A 22,953-nucleotide genomic window follows, 5' to 3' on the forward strand; every position below is an offset into this window, starting at 1 on the left:
GGAAGAAAAATATTTAGACACGCAAGAAGAAAAGCCCTTTTGGGGAAGTAATCATCTAACACTTTTAGGAATAGTGGCATTGATTTGTAGGCTCAAGGGATGTCCCAGTGTCCAGGTGAACAGTCCTATGTCTTTCAATCTGCTGTGAACAACCCTTATCCTATTGCTCCCTTTTAATCTTTTTGTTAAAATGTAATGTTAGCAAGTATGACTTATTTTTTTTTAATTTAGCTTTCTTTTACCACTCTGGAAGCTCAAAGGAATTTGATGTTGGCAGGATTGGGGAATCTCTCTTTACTAGTTTATCATTACAACTATTTTTTTTTCCGGAAAGGAAACCCCTCTGGACAACTTCATGCCAATCACATACACGAAAATACAAACAGTTTAGGGCAATGGCTTTCATCATTTACTGTGGCTCTCATGATTTTGCCTTTTCAGGGTGGCACTCCTATGCAATCACACATAATGGCTGTCACTATCAAATGCTCCATACAAAACAGATTGCCACAATATTCCAGTTATCAGTTTCTATCAGTGATCATTTCTCAATGCTTCAAGAGGTTTCCAGAGCACCAAAACATAAAGAGAAAGCCTTTATGAAATATCTGTGCATATCCTACCTATCTGCAAGTTTCAAACAACATAAGTGAGATAAAAATTAATGCATTTCTGTTGGGCTGAAAGGAAGGGGAGGTCTCCTTTGACCATGCCGAAAAGCTACACTTGGAATAATGAAACCTTCACATATAAAATCTATATGGAACTGGGTAAAGAGGAGACTTGGGTGAAACAGAACAAAGAATGAGAGAGACAGAGAAGGGGGGGGGCTGTATCCAACAAAGTGAGAATATTCTCTTCATTAATATAATCGAAATCAAAGTTTTATTTTTTTCCTCCACAGTAATCCAGGGAAACTCCATGGAAAGAAATGACCAATTCCAGCACTGTTATGACTTTCCATCTTTTGGGTTTCTCTGACACCTGGGAGCAGAACGTATTGTACTTCATTTTGTTATTGGTGATTTATTTGGCAGCTCTGACTGCAAACTTCCTCATCATTTCAGCTGTGTCCCTGGACCAGCACTTACATACTCCTATGTACTTTTTCTTAGTGAATTTATCTGTGGTCGATCTGGGATCCATATCTGTCACCATCCCAAACGCCATGATTAATTCCCTCTTGAACACATGGGAGATTTCGTATTCTGGATGTGTCGCACAAGTGTATTCCTTGTTCTTTTTCTTGATATCAGACTTGTTCCTCCTCACAGGCATGGCCTATGACAGATATGTTGCCATCTGTGACCCACTACACTATGAGACAGTCATGGATAGAACAGTCTGCATCAAGATGGCAACCAGTGCATGGGTTGTTGGTCTTCTTTACTCAGGCTTACACACCGGCAGCACCTTTGCCATCACCTTCTGCTCCAACGTCATCAACCAGTTCTTCTGTGAGATCCCACAGCTACTGAAAGTGTCTTGTGACAATTTGTATCTCATTGAAGTTGGAGTTGTTGTTTTCAGTGCATTTATAGTCTTCTCGTGCTTTGGTTTCATAATTGTTTCATATGTGCACATTTTCAAGTCAGTGCTGAAAATCCCTACCACCCAGGGCAGGAACAAAGCATTCTCAACATGTGTCCCCCACCTTATTGTGGTCTCCTTGTTTGTCAGTACTGGAAGCTTTGCCTACCTGAAGCCCGTCTCCCATTCCCCTTCAGATCTGGATCTGGTGGTAGCTGTTCTGTATTCCGTGGTCCCTCCACTGATGAACCCAGTCATCTATACCATGAGGAACAGGGACATCAAAGCTGCACTATGGAAAATATTACAATGTGGCATTTTTTCAGGTAGAGAAGCAAGCTTTCCTGTTATCAATCTACTTCCAAGGCACAATTTATCAAAGAAGAAAGACTTTTCATAGCCAAAAGTTCCTTGAGAAAGAAAAACCTCCTAATTTACCTTGCGTCTGGATAGTTCTGAAGGGAAGCTTTTTTCCCTTCAAAGTTTTGATGTGGTAGTGATGTTGAAGAGAAGATTTAGACCTCTTTCCCATAGCTTTGGCAATATGAGACTATTTTTGAGAATCATCTACATCTCTGATTAGAAAGGTTGCAGAGCACTGATTTAAAGGACAAGACATGCCGGCTGATACAAGATTGCATACAAGCATAGAACCACTGTCTATATATATTCAGGTTCTTATTCAGCAATATATTCTGTAACTCCAGCCTATAGAACTGCTAACAATGCACTTATTAAATGTTCAGTTAATATAAAACTAAAATAATGCCTAGTATCAGCATGTATACCAATTAAAAAAAAATCACAATTCATTACTAGTATTGAAACCTAAAGTTGCAAGACTCTGTAGCTTGTGTATATAAAATATATCCTATGGTAATAGTGCTTTGCTGGCATTGACCTGATTAAGACACACTCAACAGCGGAAACTGAAAACCAGAAAACGAAGGTCATTTTCAGAGAGCTCCATGTCAATGTAGGGGCTGATTAAAGGAGCCCCCTAATATAGGTGATTGGGACGTACCCCGGGCGTGATTGCCATTGCGTGGAAGCCGTCGGCAACAGAAGACGTGGGGGGACTACAAGTCCCAGAACACCCTGGGGCATCTTGCGCACGAGGCTGGGGGAAGAGGGAACTCGATCAGCTCTTCCCAGCCTCCTCTCTGCTTCCCTTATAGGGAGAGGGCTGAGAGGCTTCTGCCTCTTGGCATCCTCTGCCCTGTCAGTTCTTAATCCATGCTGGTGGCACCTGCTTGTCCCGCTACCAATTGGGGTCTGTGCTAAGTTGCACTCAGGGCCAATTGGGGTTACCAGCTGAGCAATTTGGCACCCATTCGTTTTGCATGGGGTTAGCGACTGAAGTGGCTGCTTCAGGGTTATCCCCGGAGGATATAAGGGCATTGGGTCGATGGCGTTCAGTAGTGCATAAACAGTATGTGCACCCCAGTCTATTGCTATAACGATTATGTACCATGTTCCATGTTGCAGGTATGGATTGCGGCCTTCTGAGAGTGCTGGTTATTGAGCACAGTATTGTCCATTGGGCTGCTTGTTATTCTGTGAGATCCGGATAGAACAATAACCTTGGACTGGATGGTCATTACTGGATTTCATGGGCAGGACGCCGGGGAATGGAATGGCCCTCATTGTTATCAACATGAACATGGCTGTTCGATGTACTGGTATTCCCGACATCTTAATTGTTCAACTTGGGGGAAATGACCTCACCAGCATGACAGCTGTCAGTCTGGTGGATTCCATCAGAAGAGATTTCAAGTTCATTCCTGCCAATTTCCTGGGATTCGGATTTGGCGGACAGCTTTGTTAGAGTGGAAAGTTTGGAGAGGGGCTGTTTCCCCTAAAAAAGTTGATGTTGCACATAAAAAGGTTAATCAAGCGGTGGCTAACTTCCTGGTTCAGGAAGGCGGTATATTCATTCTGCACCCTGTCATCGGTTATGGGCCTTGTACAGGTCTGACGGAGTCCATTTTTCTGAATGGGGGATGGATTTCTGGCTGCATGACTTGTGTCATGCCCTCTTGGATGCTTACAGGCTTTGAGCGTTGGCAGGAGCTTTGGTATGTGGTTCCCCCATCCCTTCTCTGTGGCAGGATTTGAGCATGGGGAGGAACCATATATAAGCAATCCCAGCATGTGTGCTGGCATGCTCTAGTGAGGGGGCCTCTGTAAGAGGCTGTGGGCAAGCGAAACCAGGAGGCCATCACTCATGGAGGATGGGCCTTGGCAGAAAATCTGCACTTCCGGGTGGGTCGGAAACCGGCAGAGATTCACACCTCAACGGGTTCCCAAAAAATCTGGTCACCTCCCAAAATCCATCCAACAGGTCATTGGGGGCACAGGGAGCACGGTGGGGTGCCAAATAACCCTGTGCATACCTGGTTGGATTAACAATTGTCTGCCTTGTGGCCAGTGGGCCACAAGAGGACTGGTTCCTGCACCCCCATGCTCTCCAATGCTCATTTGTTAATACCATTGAAGTTGTGGACTGTTTAAAGTCAAAATAGTGGTGTTGCGTGTCTTTGACCCATTATGCACGGGGGTTTTAGCGCACATTCGGGGTGGAATGGCGGCGACTAAAATCACCGATAACGCACAGAGCCGGCTGCAACCGGCTGCAGCTTCGGTGCATGCCGCCGAAAAAGCCGCGTCAGTGAAACGCGGAAGAAAGCGCAGCTTCCGGGTGAGCGGGGCGCAACCAGAAGCGGCGCCCGGATCGGCGCATGCATAATCGGTTACTCTGGGTTTTGCCGCCGTTGCGCCCCGCCCCGTGTATAACCGGTATGCGTCGCGTCTTCCCCCTCCGCGTTTTCCATGTGACCCGAAATCGCCGTTTCGGCGGCCGTGCATAATGGGCCTTTGTGGCGAAAACATATTCCCCAGCATGGCAATCATTTTTAATGCAGGAATGATGTTCCAAAATGTGCATTTTGATAGCCTGTATAGACTTGCCAACATAGGTTTTTTCAGAAGGATAAATTATAAGGTAAACTATTTTTTTGGTATTACCAATTAAAACTCAACAGGTTTTTTGAAACCCAGTGCTGGCCATTCAAAAATTTGATCTCAATAGGAAATGGGCATGCTACACGACCAGAATACCTATAATGATCCATTGAACCCTCCTGAGATTCCAAGATCATCTGGTCTCAGTGTGTACTAAAAGACTCCTAATAGATGTGGTCTTCCTTAAAGCAACTAACAGGACATCCTGGCAACCTGATAAATCTGAATTTCAATGCCAATGTGTCCATAGAAAGCTTCTTATATGGTTGGAAATAATTGCTGGAATAACAAGCAACAGCATCTTCACTCATGAAAGAGTTCCATTGTTTATTCTGATTCAAGAATAGTGGAGTAAGGCATAAGGAGATTAGTTCTATATAAATGGAGATGTTTACAAAATATATCAACCTCATTGTGATACTGGGGTGCAAGTAGAGAAAACTGATTTTTTGCATCTTGATTTGGCATAAGCATTTTGCTCACAAAAATATACAGATTCTACAAAAGTTAATACAAGATGGCAGCATTATCATGCCTCACTGTGACAAGCTAAACACTTGTGAGATCTGCCTGCAAGTTAAAGAGACTGCCCTTCACTATAAGAAGCTACAGAGCACAAATAATGAAAAAAACTGTTAGAAAGAGCTGTTTCAGATCTTGTGGGACCTCTTAAGCAGTCTCCAGGAGGAAACATTTTGTGACTTTTATAGATGCTGGGAGCCATTTTGCAAGTATGTATGTTATAAAATCTAAAGATGAAGTATTAGAGAAATTTAAAACTCACAATGTGATTTTGAATAACAAATTCAATAAGACTCCATAGGACTTGTTCACTGATAATGAGACTGAGTATTGCAGCAGCAAGTCTAAAAGATTTCTGAAAGAGGAAGGAATACAGCATAATACTAGTCCTCCATTTTCCTCAATAAAACGATACAGCTAAACATCTTAACATGACTGTCCTGGAGATGGCACATTGGCTGGTCTGACACCTGCTGGGCAGAGGCTGTAAACACAGCAGTTTGTTTTTATAGCTACGCATTTCCAAATTTGTCATAATATAACACAATTCATTGGAAATAGGTAATATTCCCTGACCCAGATAAGCCGGGCTACCTGTTCTCACCAGATTTTGGAAGCTAAGTAAGGTTGACCCTGTTTAGTACGATACGATAACTTTCATTGTATGTAGCCAAAGGCCGTTAAAAACACAATTAAAACAATATGGCACAAATATAAATAAATAAAACAATATTTCTCCAATGTATATTTGTATGAAAGTCCACCAAGGAACCTTGAATTCACAATGCCGGACCATGAAATAACAAATCATTTCTGAATATCTCTTGCCTTGAAAACCTCATGGGGTTGCCATAAAGCAGGTAGGACTTGATGCTAAAAGTGGTATTTAAAAATTAACTCCAAATATAAAGGTGATAATGACCTGGAAAATCTGAATAAAGTATGTCTATAATGCCACATAGTCTGTTTGCACCTGTGTTTTGTTTATACACATCCCTTTTTGGTGCAAGGAAGCTTGTGGCAATCAGGTAATCTTACAGACTAAGATCTTTACACATGATATTATGTTCTTGGTCGAAACAAGGAGCCATAATTTGTTTTGACTTTTATCACCAGCCGACTGCAATTTACAAGCAGTAATAATTTATCATGGGATTACTGTCACTGAACTCTGCTGGGCTTTGAAGACCATTCCCAAGAACTCAAAAAGAACAGGCATGTATATAAAACCTCTTTCCCATAAGACACACACTGGCTAAGAACCTAAAGTGCTCCTTATTGTGGAGTCTGTGGATGGGCAAGAAAATATCAGCACTTGCTCACTATTTTTTTTTAAGAAGTCAAACAAGAATGAAAACAGTCTTGCATTGAAAGGTAAACTTAATTTGTCCTTCCCTCCCTCCCTCTCTTTAGAATCCTAGAGCCAGAAGGGGAATTTCTTGGCTTCTATGCCTTGTTGTTGGCCCTCCAGAGAAACTGGTTGGCTGCTGTATAAAATACGTTGCTGGACTAGCTGGACCCCTGGCCTGATCCAGAAGGGCTCTTTTTATATTCTTATGTTCACCGTACCCTAACTGCACAGTAGGCTAATTCTCTGTGGGGATGAAACTAGTCAAGTGATAAAACAGTATATTTATTTATTATATTCATGCATGCATTTCACATTCTGTAACCACTGGATTTTTGGGGGGGTCTCTTTATAGCTCTTCAATATGCAAACAAGCATGTTTCCATGTATTAATATGAAAACATGATGGCTCATGCCAACATTGGTGAAGAAGGTTACAACCAGAACTTTTAACACTGACATTTCTTGTATTGCTTTAGACCAGGTAGAATTTAAGTTCTCTATATCTTTTTTATTTTGGTACGCATGTAGTTTAAACCAGTGGTCCCCAACCTTTATTAGGCTGGGGACCGGCAGGGCATCGGGCCGCGCCCGCAGGGCCCGCGGCCACGCCCACGCTTCGGGCCGCGCCCGCGGGCCGCGCCCGGCCGCGCCCGCGGGCCGCACCCGCGGATCGGGCCGCGCCCGCGAGCCGCGCCCGGCCGCGCCCGTGGGCCGCACCCGCGGATCGGGCCGCGCCCGCGAGCCGCGCCCGGCCGCGCCCGTTGATCGGGCCGCACCCGCGGGCCGCGCGGGCGCGGCCGGCCCTCCCCGCAGTAAGTAGCTTCCCGGGTTTTTTACTGCGGGGGTTTTTTACTGCGGGGGGGGCGGGGAGAGGGAGCCGCGGCCCGGCGCTTTGGTCTTTGCGGCCCGGCGCCGGGCCGCGGCCCGCAGGTTGGGGACCACTGGTTTAAACAAAGTATTTTAGGATCATTGGAATGTTGTTTTCATTCCATTCTTTAGCTTCATCTTTAGCAGGTTCTCTCTCAGTCAAAGATTGGCTGTGAAAGCCATACTGTGGGTAAAAATAAATCTTCACTTTTCATCTTCAAAGTTTTCTTTGAGATCTTGCCACTTGCAGAACTATTTAAAAATAAATTATACCCCCCACACACAACAAAAATGTCTCCTCTCCTGTTTACACAGATCTTTTATTCTAAGTCTTTAGTCAGCAAATCCGCTCTAGAGACAAGGCACTAAAAATGAAATCAAGGTAGTTATTCTAGATATTGACTATGTTATTTGAATCCTAATACTGATCTGTTGAGCAACAAGGAGTAAATGGAAAGTAGTAATGTTCTCAACCAGTCTTTCTCAGGGAGGCACACAAGGGCCTAGTCTGCACACAATAGATAATGCACTTTCAATGCACTTTAGAAGTAGATTTTCCTGTTCTGCACAGGAACATCCAGCTGCCAAAGCACATTGAAAGTGCATTATCCTGTGTGTGCAGACTAGGCCAAGGTTTCCATCCAATTCACTTTCTTCTCACTATTTACTTTCTCTTCACAGCATCTTTGGGGTGAGTGACCCATGGTCAGCCAGAGAGCCTTATGGGAGAGCAAGGAGTTACACTGTAACTTCCCCAACACTAGTGAGATAATCTACCAATTTTTCTCTTTAAGGAATTCATGAAAAATTCATGAGGAATTTTTTAATCCTTAGTTTCCATTCAGATCCTGTCTTTTGTTTTGATCCAGCTCATTTAGTAGAGTGCTTTGGCAATTGCAGTTAATTTTATGGGTGGATTGCCAGAAGTAGAGCAAGACTTCTGAAGATTAGGTTTTTAAGGAAGGAGTCTGTTAGTCTTTTCCTGTCATCCACCTAATGCCTGTTTTTTTCTCCTACACAAACAGGCCTGCTACTCAAGATACAATGTCCAACAAAAGTGCTGTTTCTCAGTTCCTGCTCCTGGGATTCTCAGACATTAGAGAACTGCAAATATTAAGCTTTGGTTTTTTTCTTGTAATTTACATGGCTACCCTTATTTCAAATATTCTTGTCTTCACTGTTATAGCCACCGGCCACCATGTTCATAACCCAATGTACTTTTTCCTAATGAACTTATCAATCATTGATATTAGTTCCATCTCCATAACTCTTCCTAAAGCCATGGCTAATTCCCTTCTAAACACCAGGCTGATTTCATATAATGAATGTGCTGCACAGTTATTTTTCTTTTCCTTCTTATATTCAGAAGTGATCATTCTCACTATTATGGCGTACGATCGATATATTGCTATCTGTGATCCCCTGAACTATGGGCGAGTAATGAACAGGAGGTTCTGTTTTCAAATGGCCATGGGTGCCTGGATGTCAGGACTTTTGTATGGAATCGTTAATGTGACAAGCACATTCGCAAACACTTTCTGCTCCACTGTAATTAACCAATTCTTTTGTGAAATTCCTCATCTGCTCAGACTCTCCTGTCCTTCTAATCTTTTTCTTATTGAAAGTGCATTTCTCATATTAGGTGCCTGTATTGGAACATGTTGTTTATGTTTCATAGTTGCCTCTTATGTCCATATTTTCAGAACAGTACTCGGAATTACTTCTGTGGAAGGCAAGAGAAAAGCTTTCTCCACATGCATCCCTCACTTGATAGTTGTTTCACTATTCCTCACTTTTGGTATGGTTGCCCATCTGAAGCCAGCTTTCAGTTCCCCCTCTAACTGGGATCTTGCTCTTTCTTTAATGTATACTGTGGTGCCACCCACACTGAATCCAATAATCTATACCATCCGAAACAAGGAGATCAAAGCAGAGATTTCCAAAGTCTTCTGGAGAGCAGTTCATGTCAACAGAAAAATGGCAGATTTTTAACCTTAATATGCACCATTCTTATGTATGATTTTCAGAATGTTATTTAGTGAGGAAACTTTCACAAAGCTCTAAGGATTATTACATTTAGATAGTTCCGTTATCAAAGAAAACTAATTTAAATACATCATTAAATATGCTTTTTGTTTGCATTTGGAATTGTTCTAGAGATGTATGTATGTATGTTTAGAGTTGAATGGGATCTGGCATCCCTAAAATCAACGCAATTTGACACAATGATTGTGTTCTTTCCCTGGAGCAAGGAGACTTTCCTATCACTACCACCATCAAACTGGAATTTTCCATCCATAGAAGACTCCTTATTCCATCTAATCTGACAATGTGTATATGTCAGGATGGTAACACTGAGAACACCAAATGGGTGCTTTTTGATTGCTGTGTGTACAACCAGTTACGTCAGGAATTGCTGTGTTCCATTTTGACTGACTTAAGGGCTACTTCAAGACATCCCAAATTAAAGAAACTCACTCCAGATAAAAATAAGAATTTATCTTATATTGTTGCTAAATATGCAAGAGAAGCAATTAAATCTAAGAGTGCCTGATTATGTATAAGGGTTTGGATGGATCTTTTGGATTATGAAGAATTCCAGAATTTTTAATCCATATTATATGGCTGTATCTACTGTTTTGTATTTTGTACTGGTTGCCAACCTCAATAGATGTGTCGTGTCTTGAATCAGACAATGTTTTTACTCCACCTTTGCAATAGAATGCATTCCAAAATGAAAATCACTGGCTACAGATGTTCCATAAGATATTATTTTGTCTATTTTGTTGAAATTCCTAAGAAAGTATAAATAGAACTACTGCTACACACAACTGTTTTCATTAAACTAAGCAACTTATATTTAAAGTACAAGACATGCCGGCTGATACAACATCTCATACAAGCATAGAACAACTGTCTATATATTTTTTATATATTCAGGTTCTTATTCAGCAATATATTCTGTAACTCCAGCCTATAGAACTACTAACAATGCACTTATTAAATGTTCAGTTAATATAAAACTCCTGGCACGAATGAATGCTTTCCCCTCAAAGGTCTTAGAGGGAAGATTTCACCATATCCCATACCATGCGAGACTCTGTCCATGTGGTTCTGGCTGTCCTGACTCTGTCTCACACATTTTGTTAGATTGCCCCTTATATGAGCAGTGTCGGGATGACAGCTTTGTTGCTTTGCTGGGAAACAAGCCTTCTGTAAGTAAATCTATGACCTTGCAATTTCTGCTCTCTGACAAAGACCCAGAGGTAACCATTTTAATTGCCAGAGTTTTAACTAAGCTGTTTTTATAATATGCTGCCTACCTTGTATTTTATATTTTATAGTTTATTTAATCATTTTAAGATCTGTTTGATTATGTAACCCCATAGCCTATTTTATTATTTTGTTGAAATTTTAATCCCTATTTTTATGTCTTATACATATTTTATGCCAATAAAAAGTTACTGACTGACTGACAACTAAAATAATGCCTAACATCAGCATGTATACCAATTAAAAAAAAAACAATTTATTACTAGTATTGAAACCTAAAGGTGCAAGAGTCTGTAGCTTGTGTATATAAAATATATCCTATGGTAAAAGATGCTGGCATTGACCAGATTATCTTTTGCCAAGTTAAAAGACAACACTTACTAATATCTATTTTGCTATTTCTTGCAGAAATCTTTAAAAGGGTCAAACTCTTTTCACAACAAAAACTTGGATTATGGTCTTTAAATTTTAGTTTGTCAAGTGAAGACAAACTCACAAACAAACTTCTATAGAAAGAAAGCTTTAACTGGAAGTAGCTCTGAACACTATAACTTTAGAAGTCAAGACTGTTTGATATCAAAAGAGCAAGCAGTTATCAATACAATTCTCCCACCTAAACCCAAGCGTTCCCAGGGGAGGGGGGAACCTCTCACCCAGGTGCCTTGGCTTCCTGCCAAGGTGTTGATGTTAGCATGGCCTTGGTCAGGCCGGTGCCTCGGGCTAGCAGATAAGATGTTTACAGGAACATTGGCAACAATGTTTCCCAGCGGGGACGATATGCAGTGTGAAAATGCAAGGATCAAAGGAGGGGCGAAATCAAAGGAAAACTACAGGCATAAGCATTCTGGTTACATGGGAATGTTCTCACAAAGACACAGCACACCAAGATGGAGTCTCTTAGGTTCATGGAAATGCAAACATGGCAGAGAGCAGGGACTGATCCTGACATAGTTAAGGGTTCACTTTAACAGCGAAGAAGGAAGTCTGATTCAGTTTATACTGAAAGAAATCAAAACATCCAGTCGGATTCGAATTGTGGAGGGCAACTCTAAAGAACTCAGACTCAGCTGCAACCTCTTATCACAGGACGGAAGTCAAACGTGAGCTATAGAACAATATAAAAAATTAACAATTATTTATTAAAGTGCACCAATATTAGGTTAAAAACAAAGTAGAATTATATTTAAAAACTATACAGATCTAACTGCACATGAACAGACCAAATACATTTCGACCCTACTGGGTCTTCCTCAGTGGTCAATAATATTAAATAATATTATTATATAATAATAATATTAAATAAAATTATGAAGTATAGTTAGTTGGTCAAGGGAAATCTGTTAGGTATAGACCCAACAAATACTGGTATAGTGTTTCCTTTTGGAGCACCACCTTCTGTGATATGTAATCTCTAGGAAAACCACTCTCATCTATTGTTTTACTCTGCATAGATAGTGCATCTCAAGTGTGTCAGAAAAAACTATTCAACCTCTTATCACATCAATCTGAGAGAGATCTCTTGCATAGAAAAAAGGCTAGTTGAGCTAGATTACCAAATATTAATTATTGATGCTAATAAAGCATGCTCTCCCCTGACCTTCGGTATCCTCCCCTATCTGGGCCAAATGGACCCATATATCAACATTTTAACCAACCCAAATCTGCACAGAGTCATCATACAGGCAAGGATTAAAGTGATGCCATCTGCAATCCTGGAGGCCAGATTTCGAGAGATTCCCACTGGAGTTTCAAAGCGGTTTATAATCCCCTTCCCTGCTGGCAGCATGTGGGGGAGAGTGGAATCAAACCCGGCTTGCCAGATTATAAATCCACTCTCCTAACCTCTACACCAAGCTAGAAATGCATTTTTAATATGAAATAACATTCATTGTGATTAAATTAAATTCAATTAAGTTAAAAGCAGTAGAAAGAAACTCCCATGATCAGTCTGAAAGAAGTGGACAATTTTGAAACATCTATCTTTATCTCTTCTGTACCCCAAAAGAAGACCTGAGACAACAGCATGGGTTTAACTAGCTACTACCAGTTTTCAGAAGATGTTGCTCTGCACCAAAGGCACTACTTCACAAGCCCTGTCCCACCAGCAAGCCTGTAATGTTCAGGACACCACCTCCATCACACCACATGGCTCAGGGTGCTCCCTGCTTATATCTACATTCAATTAGTAACCCACTATACCCCCCTACACTGGTTATTGCCTAAATGGTAAGAGAACCAACTTAATTAATCCACATTTTTTACAAAAATAATTACCACCAGCCTGAATCTTATGAAGCAGGTGAACGAGGGCCCTGCCCAAGTGCCAATCAAAAAAAAAAATTCTTGTTGGGCTTCAAATAATGGCTGGATAATCCTGTGATATCAAAAGTGGATGGTTGGGTCAGCAGCATGTGGCAAGCTAGAATGTTTAACCCTTTCCATCTGCCTTCCCATTGCACATCAGTTTCATCATACAACTAGTTTGGCCTTGAGCCTCATCAGTGCCTGCTACAGTCAACCTGAGCTTCCATGGCAAATTGGTTTGGGAGCTTCTGGAGGCAACCCTGGTCAGGATATTCCAATTCCCTTCCTTTTTTGCATCAATAATTAATATTCTTTTCTAAAAAAAGAAACACTAATTCTTTCAGTGGAAGCATCATAAGTCATCTGGCTTTGGAAAGGGTCCGGTATGATGCTCATCCATGCTGTGAATTGGAAGATCACTCCTATAGCCACATAACCCAGCGAATATTTTTAGCAGCAAGTAATCGCGGTCTACAGACAGGAATAGCATCTCTTGGGAACGCTGTTATTGAACTCTTCTGAGGTATGTGGTGTACATCCTCAAGAACAGCACAGAATATATATGAAACTTCATTCCCACAAAGTATACCTTTACTATGGATTCAAAGAACATATAATCAGTGAAGATGTGGATGGACTTGAAATCCTCAGTCAGCTCAGATATACTGAAAGTGCCTCCCTGAAAGGTAAAACTCTGTCATATCTCCTTATCTCCCTTTTTCCATTGTCATCAAACACCCACGTTCTCAGACTTGCAAGGGTGGTAAAGATATAATCTACTACTGTTCCCTCTCAGGCTAGGCATCATTCCTTCTTATCTACTCCCTAAGCCTAGTTTATAAAATTATTGTAATCATGAAGAAACTTATGCCTAGAATCAATTGAAATGTGGAATGTGCTATCTAAATGTTGAAAACTAGATATGAAAGGAAAATATTTGGAACTAAAATAGGTTTTACAGGCATGTTTGGGCTATCTGAGAGACACTTCAGATATTCCCCGGGCAGAATCTTGCCCAGTTCTTCTGCTTACTGCAGCCCCCGAGCCATGTGGCATTTGTCCAAGCTGGTCTTATGGTCCCCAGTGTAGTATTTTGGAGTGGTCAAAAAAGACCTCTGCTCCCCTTTTCACAAGGGGGGAATGCGGATTGGCTCTGACCAGCATCTCTCAGTTGTTTTATTTCCCACCATCCAAACCCTTATGTTACCGTAAAACCAGAGACCAGTAGCCATGTATTTCTTGGAAACATTATTCCATTTTCTGCACCTACAACCATGGTTTCCCCCAGCTTTTCTGCTATCATGGTATGAAGAATTGTGTTTGCCAATACATGGTAACCTCACTTGTGTGCATCCTTCAGATTGGTGGAGGCAGACTGAGACATAAGACTAGAAAGTATTAATAAAACTAATCTGGATATGTATCCTATCTCTTCACTCATTCCTTTTCATACTGACATGCACCTACACATGCCCAGCCAGTTATTTCGGCATTCCCACTTTTTACTAGCAAACTATTCACTACTCCCCAGAGATATACATTCCCTTTTCACAAAGTGCTTTAGATCAGGCAGTAATTTCATATTCAGCAACTCTCTTTTAAAGACAAGAGACTGAAGACTGGGCCAAGGAAGTTAATTGCGTTATATTCAGCCCCCAATAGTAATTTTCAATTACAAATGAAGGGAATCTTGATCTTTTGATCTTGAATGGACATTAGAGACCTTTGTTGTTTGAACAAAGTGTAGTAGTTACTAGTCTAGCACCGTAATAAAGACTATGATGATGATGAAGTGTAGTAGTTAATCTGTCTGGTTTCAAGGTAGCCTCATTGATCTCAGTCTGCTGTAACCCTTGCAGGCAAACAAAACAGCAGTGTCTTGTCAGTGGGTTAGATCGTGATAAGACATAAATAAAAAAAGCACTTTCTTTGCCTATCAGGAGTGCAAACCATGGCTTAGTCATTTTATGGAATCCACTGTAAACATTTAAAAAAATCGTCATCATGTCCAAACTGGAAAAAAATGGCAAACTGTTTTGTTGGGAAACATGGAAAGGCTATTCTTCAGTGAAAACAGTGATCCCTACAGTCAAAGATGGAGGCCATTAACCTAAACTATTTGTTTGAGGTGTACATGAAACTGTCCCGAGAAATTTATCTCTTGAAATATGCCTCTACCGATAAACTGTAAAGAGATTTCCCCCCCCTCATTGGCCAACATCACATTTCTCTGAGCTTTTAATGTGGAACAATAAAAGGTAAAGGTATCCCCTGTGCAAGCACCGAGTCATGTCTGACCCTTGGGGTGGCGCCCTCTAGTGTTTTCATGGCAGACTCAATATGGGGTGGCCTTGCCAGTGCCTTCCCCAGTCATTACCATTTACCCCCCAGCAAGGTGGGTACTCATTTTACCGACCTCGGAAGGATGGAAGGCTGAGTCAACCTTGAGCCGGCTGCTGGGATTGAACTCCCAGCCTCATGGGCAGAGCTTTCAGACTGCATGTCTGCTGCCTTACCACTCTGCACCACAAGAGGCTCTTTGTGGAACAATAAAAGTAGGTAAATGAGTTGTGCTTGGTATGATTTCATTTGAAATACAGGACAGTAGGGGAGCAAAAAGAAAAAAGTTCTTCATAAGCAGAGAGAAAGGGATGGTACTGGAGGTGGCCAGCTTTTCTGTTGGCAAATCCGATCTCGGAATACAAATGATAATTCTTTGTGGCCTTTTGTTTTTTGTTTAATATTTTGCCTTTGTTCACTCCTTTGCAACTACACTGGAAAGTGGTCACTGTCATCAGTGATATACAAGAGAAGTTGCCACAATATTTGAGTAAGCAGTTTCTATCGATGAACCTCAATGCTTCATGGACATATAAAGAAATCCTTTCTGGAATAGCTATGCAAATCCTAGCTATTTTCAAGGGTTAAACAATACAGAGTTAATTGATTGGATCCAACCATCTTTGCTGTTGGAAAGAAAGGATGGTGGGTGTCCATTCTGACCGTGCAAAAAAAACATACTGGAAATGATGGGAACTGCATATACAAAACCCAGATGGAACTGTGGAAGGGGATTGTAAAGAGGAGAATTGGGTGAAAAAAGATGGCTGAATCTAACCCACTGAGAAAATGCTTGTTATTACTAAAATCTGAATCAAGGTTTCGTTTTTCCTCAACAGCAATCTAGGAAACGTACGTGCAACAAAATGTCGAATTCAACTACAGCATTCCTTCTTCTGGGTTTCTCCGACACCTGGGAGCAAAACGTATTGTACTTCATTCTGTTATCAGTGATTTACTTGTCAGCTCTGACCGCAAACTTCCTCGTCATTTCAGTTGTGTCTCTGGATCAGCACCTACATATTCCAATGTACTTTTTCTTGGTGAATTTATCTATCATTGATCTGGGATCTATATCTGCCATCATCCCAAATGCCATGATTAATACCCTCTTGAACACCTGGCAGATTTCATATTATGGGTGTGTAGCCCAAGTGTTTTCCTTGTTGTTTTTTTTGTCATCAGACTTGTTCCTCCTCACTGGTATGGCCTATGACAGATATGTTGCCATCTGTTACCCACTACAATATGAAACAGTGATGGATAGAAAAGTCTGCATCAGGATGGCAACCAGTGCATGGGTTGCTGGTCTTCTTTACTCAGGCTTACACACCAGCAGCACTTTTGTAATCAACTTCTGCTCCAACATCATCAACCAGTTCTTCTGTGAGGTCCCACAGCTACTGAAAATATCTTGTGACAATTTGTACCTCGTTGAATTTGGAGTTGTTGTTTTCAGTGCATTTATAGGCTTCACTTGCTTTGGATTAATAAGTCTTTCATATGTGCACATTTTCATGTCTGTGCTCAGAATCCCTACCACCGAGGGAAGGAACAAAGCTTTCTCAACATGTGTGCCCCACCTTACTGTGTTCTCCTTGTTTCTGAGCACTGGGAGCTTTGCCTACTTGAAGCCCAGCTCACAATCTTCTTCAGATCTGGATCTGGTGTTTGCTATACTGTATTCAGTGGTCCCTCCTTTGATGAATCCAGTCATCTATACCATGAGAAACAGGGACATCAAAGCTGCAGTATGGAAAATGTTTCAATGTGGCATTTCTTCAGGAAGAAAAGCACAGTTTCACTGCCATAATTTGTTAAAGAACAAAGAATGTTCATTACCAAAAGTTCACTGAGAACAGGTGTGGATATTTGCCAGGCTCTACACAAGGACAGGAGACTTCCTAGGCTCTGTGGCAGAACAGGTGTGAAGTAGGTGGCACTTTTCAGATTTGCAAGAAGAACTTGTTGCAGGTCCTGAAAAATAAATGAGAAGCCTCCTCCCTCACTTCTGCTCTGTGGCAGAGCTTACTGGGCCTTCTGCCCTACAGTAGAGCAAGGGTAGTCAACCTGTGGTCCTCCAGATGTCCATGGACTACAATTTCCATGAGCCCCTGCCAGCAAATGCTGGCAGGGGCTCATGGGAATTCTAGTCCATGAACATCTGGAGGACCACAGGTTGACTAGCCCTGCTGTAGAGGTCCACTGATGGTTGTTCCCGTCCTCTGGCAGAGAGGTTGTTAGTTCAGTTCTGGCTTTTGCCAGTAATTTTTCCAACTTGAATGGAATAGGCATCAATCTGTATGTGTGTTCACTGCAATGTCCTATCAGTGCTAGAGAGAGAAACTGACTGCTCTAACCTGCCCTCTGTTGCTGAAAAGACAATCTATCTTTTATCTGACCAGGTTGATAAAATAACATAAAAGGTAAAGGTATCCCCTGTGCAAGCACCGAGTCATGTCTGACCCTTGGGGTGACGCCCTCTAGCGTTTTCATGGCAGACTCAATACGGGGTGGTTTGCCAGTGCCTTCCCCAGTCATTACCGTTTACCCCCCAGCAAGCTGGGTACTCATTTGACCGACCTCGGAAGGATGGAAGGCTGAGTCAACCTTGAGCCGGCTGCTGGGATTGAACTCCCAACCTCATGGGCAAAGTTTTCAGACGGCTGCCTTACCACTCTGCGCCATAAGAGGCTTAAAATAACATATAAAACCACTATTTTTGCCCTTGGCTGCAAGGAAAATAAGGACCAACATTGTTAAGGCAAGCTCTTAATACTCTTGCACTTGTACTCATGTATGCTGCTTCAGTTCTTTGGTCTTACATTGTATATTTTTATACAGTTCTTTTATTCTATTTTACTGTTTATAAATCTGTATTTTATATTTTGTAAAGGCTTATGGCTATATACAAATAAATGTATAAATTATGGACTGCTTGTTCCAAGTTGGGATCCATAAGAGGTAGACAGGTTCTAGGGGATGAGTGAGACGGAACAGGCAGAGCCAATACTCTAGTGAGAACATGGAAAAAATGCATATGCAGATGGGCAAAAGTTAAGTTCCCAAGCTTGCAGCCATAAAACTGTCCAGTCTTCCTCAGCATCTGCCCCATAGAACAGCACCTGCCCCATTGAGGGAGGAGGGAAACCAATATTTTGTTTGAGGAGGAGGAAACTGCTACAGCCATGGTGCCAAAACATGGATGTGACACTCACGCTTCTTGACTGTCATGATTTGTAAACTTGGTCCCAGTGGGTCATGTAATGTCTGGCCAGGCCCTAGGGTCCAGTGCGGCTGCTGGCTGGGCCCTCCATCTTCTGATGCACTTGTGGGCGGGACAATGGACGTCACATCCGTCTGCACTTCCATTAATGAGGCACACCAGAAGATGTGTCCCATATCAAGAACTAACCCTTCCTGTCTACCAACTCCATATTTATATAAATATGTAATGGTTGAAGATGTCTTGTTTTACTGTATATGAAGTATGCATTTACATGAAAGCTTGAATAAAACTTTGTTGGTGTTGAACATACCGCTGGACTCCAACTTTGTTTTGTCTGAAGAACAGATAAAGTTATTTGTGACAAATTATCTGATGCCTATATTTATGTAAAGTTACCTTATTCCTGTTGCCTGTACCTCATAAGTCTATACTTGATTTCGACCTGATCATTTGCCCTCAAGGATTTTAGTCTCTCCCCTTGCCATTGAGCTTGGGGATCTCACCAAGCTCTCAGCCCCTAGCTGCGTACTTCTACCATCTAATCATCCCACAACAGCGTAGAGCATTCATGTTAGCTAGAACTAATGCTCTACCTTCTGCTGTTCTATATGGGAGATTTCAACAGATCCTGCATTCAGCTAGGCTGTGCCCATGTGGACAATGCTGTATAGAATCAATTGCACACGTTTTCTTCCATTGTCCATTTTATTCTTCGATCCGAGCCAAATTTCTTAACTCACTGCTGTGTTTAAGAGAACTGCATTCGGATGAACAAAAGACTCAGTTGTTTTTGACATCCCAGAACCCTGATATAATTGAACCAGTAGCAAAGTGTTTACATCTTGCCATGAGAAATCGTGAATGTATTATGTCTAAAGCATGATCTTTGCATTTGTTCTCACTAGCAGTGGATCCTTTTGCACTTTCCCTTCTTATATTGCACTTTTATATGCTATTAAAGGCTTGTTGTTGTTGTAGTCTCTCCCCTTGGCTCCCTAGCTGGGTCAGCATGTAACAGGGTGGGGCATCCAGAGAAGAAAGGAGAAAAAAGAGAAGAGGGGATGTTCCCTGCAATGGGAAAACCTAGGAGGGAAGGTGAAATTGAAAAATCCACAAAATAAATATTGGGGGGCAGGAATGGGGTTTTGTGCATAGTCTATTGCAACTTTTTGGGAACAAAAAGAAGCAGTCATTCTTTCAGCGGAAACATCCTAAGTTAAATGTCTGGTTATGGAAAGGATGGGGTATGATGCTCATCCATGCTATGAATTGGAGGATCATCCTATGACCACATCATCCAGTGAATATTTTTCATCAGAAATTCATTTCAGCCTTGAAATAGACATACATTCCCTTGGGACCTTTGTTACTGAAGCCCTCTGGGATATGTGGTGAACATCCTGAAAACCAGTACAGAATGCATATAAAGCGTCTTTTCCTCAAAGTATGCGTTTACTTTGAATTCAGGCACCAAATCATTGCAGAAAATGTGGAATGGGTTTGAAATCCACTGCCAGTTTCTGATAACTTTGTGGAAAGAAGAAATCAGATGACAAAGGGCCTCCCCACAAGGTAAAACTCTCATTCATCTCCTTTTCTACTCATTTCCATCCATCTACTTGAAATTGCAGAGTGGTAAAGACATAATCTACTACTCTTTTCTCAGTCTGTTTGTTTGTTTATTTATATTTGAATGTATATACCACCATTCCCCGGTGGGCTTATGGCGGTTTACAACAATAAAGAGTAAAACACATTAAGACCCTATAAAACCTCCCTTATTATAACCAACAAGTCCTACCACTACTAAGGCGGCAGGCGAAAAAGACACTAAGGCCCATTATGCATGGCCGCCGAAACGGCGATTTCGGGTCACATGGAAAACGCGGAGGGGGAAGACGCGACGCATACCGGTTATACACGGGGCGGGGCGCGACGGCGGCAAAACCCAGAGTAACCGATTATGCACGCGCCGATCCGGGCGCCGCTTCTGGTTGCGCCCCGCTCACCCGGAAGCTGCGCTTTCTTCCGCATTTCACTGACGCGGCTTTTTCGGCGGCATGCACCGAAGCTGCAGCCGGTTGCAGCCGGCTCCGTGCGTTATCCGTGATTTTAGTCGCCGCCATTCCACCCCGAATGTGCGCTAAAACCCCCGTGCATAATGGGTCTAAATGTCTCACCCCCTCGTCCAAACAGGGGCCACCTTCCTATTGTTCTACCGGTGGGAGTGAGTCTAAGCATCCTTACTTTTTTTATCTTCTAATCATTACTAAAATCACACATGCAACATTTTGCAAAATGTAAAATATGTTCTCTAAATGTTGAAAACTAATGAAATAAGCTTACAGTCTCCTGGTTGAGCTATCTGATAGAGACTTCATGCCTGCCCTTAGCACCATGTAGTCAATAAACAGAACCCCATCCAATTCTTCTGCTTATTACAGCCTCTGAGCCTTATGGCATTTGTCCAAATAAACCCCATGTTCCCCAGCATATGGATGGTCAAAGAAGACTTTTGAGCTCCTTTTCACAGGTGAAAAAGGTGACTGGTTCCAACCAACAGTTTTTCTTCCAGTATTTTATTCTTCTCTATGCAAACCATGACATTACAGGAATTTCTGTAGAAACATGATTTCATTTCATTTCAATTGCCATGGCTCCCCCCAGGTTTTTTGGTAACATGGTATGAACGATTGTGTTTGGCAAGAGATGGTACCCTCTCTTTTATGCACCCCTCAGCATGATGGAGACATTACGCAGACTGAAACAGAAGAATGTATGCATAAAAGCAAAATCTGTATGTATCCCTATCTCTTCCCTCATTCCCTTTCCCACCCAGTCATTTTGGTATCCCCACTGTTTACTAGCAAATACCTCTCCAGTCCCTGCAGATATAGATTTTGTTTACACAAAGAGCTTTTAATTGATCAGTCATTTAATCTTCAGCCACTCACCTTCAAAGACAAGAGAGTCAAGAGACTATGTCAAAGTAGAAGAAGAAGAGTTGGTTCTTATATGCCGCTTTTCCCTACCCGAAGGAGGCTCAAAGTGGCTTACAGTCACCTTCCCTTTCCTCTCCCCACAACAGACATCCTGTGGGGTGGGTGAGGCTGAGAGAGCCCTGATATCACTGCCCGATCAGAACAGTTTTATCAGTGCCGTGGCTAGCCCAAGGTCACCCAGCTGGTTGCATGTGGGGGAGCGCAGAATCGAACCTGGCATGCCAGATTAGAAGTCCGCACTCCTAACCACTACACCAAACTGTCTCTCATCAAACTAGATACTAGTGTTGTATTCAAACTGCAATAATAAGTTTTCAAGGAACATTATAAGTGAAGGCAATCATTTTTGAGTTTGGATGGACACTAGAGACCTTTGTTAATTGACATAATATGTATTAGAAAATCAATGAGTGAGTCCATTTAATGTTGAACCCACATATTAGTAGCAGGTCTGGTTTCCAAATAGTCTCATTTGTCTCAATCTGCTCTAACCTTTGGAAACAAACAGAACTGCACTATCATGTCATTGAGTTAGGTCCAAATCACCCACAAAACAATCATTTTCTTTGCCTATCAGGACTCCAAACCAACATTTAGTTCTTTTATGGAGTCCTTTTCTGTAAACATAATCTGTAAATGTAATCATGATGTGGAAAGTGGACAGAATGACAAACTGTGTTTTCTTGAGAAATATGAAAAAGGCTAGCTAGGACCACAAAGAACTATCATTTGTATTGTCTTTTTGTTCAAATGAAATGTTCCCAATCACAACTGGTGCTGGTCTAACTGACTTTAAATAACTGAACTTGATGAACTTATTTAGTTTCATTGTTCCACTGTGAAAGCTCAGGGAAATTTGATATTAGCTGGATGGAGTGGGTTAGTTTATCAATAGAAGCATATTTCAAGAGCTAAAATCTCTCTGGATAGTTTCATGTAAATCTCAGACAAATAGTTTAAGAGAACTGTAAACAACACAAGTCAGATGAAAGTTGAGAGCTAGTTCGGTGTAGTGGTTAGGCGTGCCAGGTTCGATTCTGCACTCCCCCACATGCAGCCAGCTGGGTGACCTTGGGCTCGCCATGGCGTTCGTCATGGTTCTGACTGAGCAGTGATATCAGGACTCTCTCAGCCTCACCCACCTCACAGGGTATCTGTTGTGTGGAGAAGAAAGGGAAGGAGACTGTAAGCTCCCTTGGGTAGAAAAAAGCTGCATATAAGAACCAACTCTTCTTCTTCTTCATGCCCTTGGATCAAGCCATCCTTGCTGTTGGGCAGAAAGGAAGGAGAGGTTACCTTTGACCATGCACAAAGGCTATACTGGAGAACATGCGACCCTCATGTACAAAATCAATATGAAACAAGGACCGAAGTAAAGGGGACTGAGTGAAATTGATGAAACAAAAAGATGGCTGGATCCAACGCAGTGAGAAAATTCTCTTCATTAATAAATCCTGAATTAAACTTTCAATTTCTTTTAACAGGAACTCAGGAAAATTCTGTGCAAGGAT

General features: G+C 41.8%; 2 protein-coding genes across 2 annotated transcripts; both read left to right on the top strand.

Annotated features, from left to right (window-relative positions):
- The first annotated feature begins 931 nt into the window (after nt 1-931).
- On the top strand, nt 932-2,170 carry LOC143824976 (olfactory receptor 14A16-like). Its single transcript, XM_077312823.1, has one exon. It carries the CDS (start codon nt 932-934, stop codon nt 1,928-1,930), a length of 999 nt encoding a protein of 332 aa, XP_077168938.1. The 3' UTR covers nt 1,931-2,170.
- A 13,907-nt stretch (nt 2,171-16,077) lies between these two features.
- Nucleotides 16,078-17,067, top strand: LOC143825243 (olfactory receptor 14A16-like). The gene has a single exon (XM_077313268.1). It carries the CDS (start codon nt 16,078-16,080, stop codon nt 17,065-17,067), a length of 990 nt encoding a protein of 329 aa, XP_077169383.1.
- The last annotated feature ends 5,886 nt before the right edge of the window (nt 17,068-22,953 follow it).

The sequence above is a fragment of the Paroedura picta genome, chromosome 16 (assembly GCF_049243985.1).
Source record: "Paroedura picta isolate Pp20150507F chromosome 16, Ppicta_v3.0, whole genome shotgun sequence".
Taxonomy (NCBI): domain Eukaryota; kingdom Metazoa; phylum Chordata; class Lepidosauria; order Squamata; family Gekkonidae; genus Paroedura; species Paroedura picta.